General features: G+C 50.1%; 1 protein-coding gene across 1 annotated transcript; it reads right to left on the bottom strand.

Annotated features, from left to right (window-relative positions):
• Position 1: 1 nt before the first annotated feature.
• TM35_000173310 (uncharacterized protein) lies at positions 2-310 on the bottom strand (the record flags this gene model as incomplete). Its single annotated transcript, XM_029026410.1, has 1 exon — positions 2-310. A coding segment is annotated over one exon (309 nt), but the record flags the coding sequence as incomplete, so codon positions are not given.
• Positions 311-530: the final 220 nt, after the last annotated feature.

The raw sequence follows: 530 nt of genomic DNA, 5'->3' as shown, positions 1-530 counted from the left end.
AACGTAGCGCACGCTCCAGGAAGTCTCTGGCAGCCGTATGCGCTGTGGGCAATCCTCGGACGGCCTCGATGTTGAGGAGGGGGTGGCGTCCTTCACATGGAGTGGCCGATGAAGTATATTGCATGCTGGTGTTGTTGCTGCTGTTGATGTTTTGTTGTCTCGTTGTTGATTTGTCAAAGGAGGCGAATGTGTTTGAAGATAAAAACTTGGGTCGATGTTTACGTGTTCTTGGGGCCGTATTTCCCGGGAACTCCGCTCGAAGGAGGGCACGGACGTCGTTGTCCCGTGTGTGTTCTGCCTCCCGAGTCATTTGGAGATAATTACCCAGATACCGTCGCAATGTATCGATGCGGGTATGCCACGTCGTNGTATGGTTGTTTTCTTCTGGGCTTCTCGTGTATGAGCTCCAGAACAACCATAAAGTGTGTAAAGGTTCACAATGCGAACCATGTTGAGAATTACTACGTAATTCTCGTTCCGCTCACTGCTGTTGATTTGACAAATGCTTTCGTACATCACGTACCTGTCGC

This window comes from Trypanosoma theileri (genome assembly GCF_002087225.1).
Source record: "Trypanosoma theileri isolate Edinburgh chromosome Unknown TM35_Tth_17_V1, whole genome shotgun sequence".
NCBI classification, from domain to species: Eukaryota; Euglenozoa; class Kinetoplastea; order Trypanosomatida; family Trypanosomatidae; genus Trypanosoma; species Trypanosoma theileri.
Note: the sequence above shows the minus strand (reverse complement) of the source record. Positions and strands in the feature narration are given on the sequence as shown.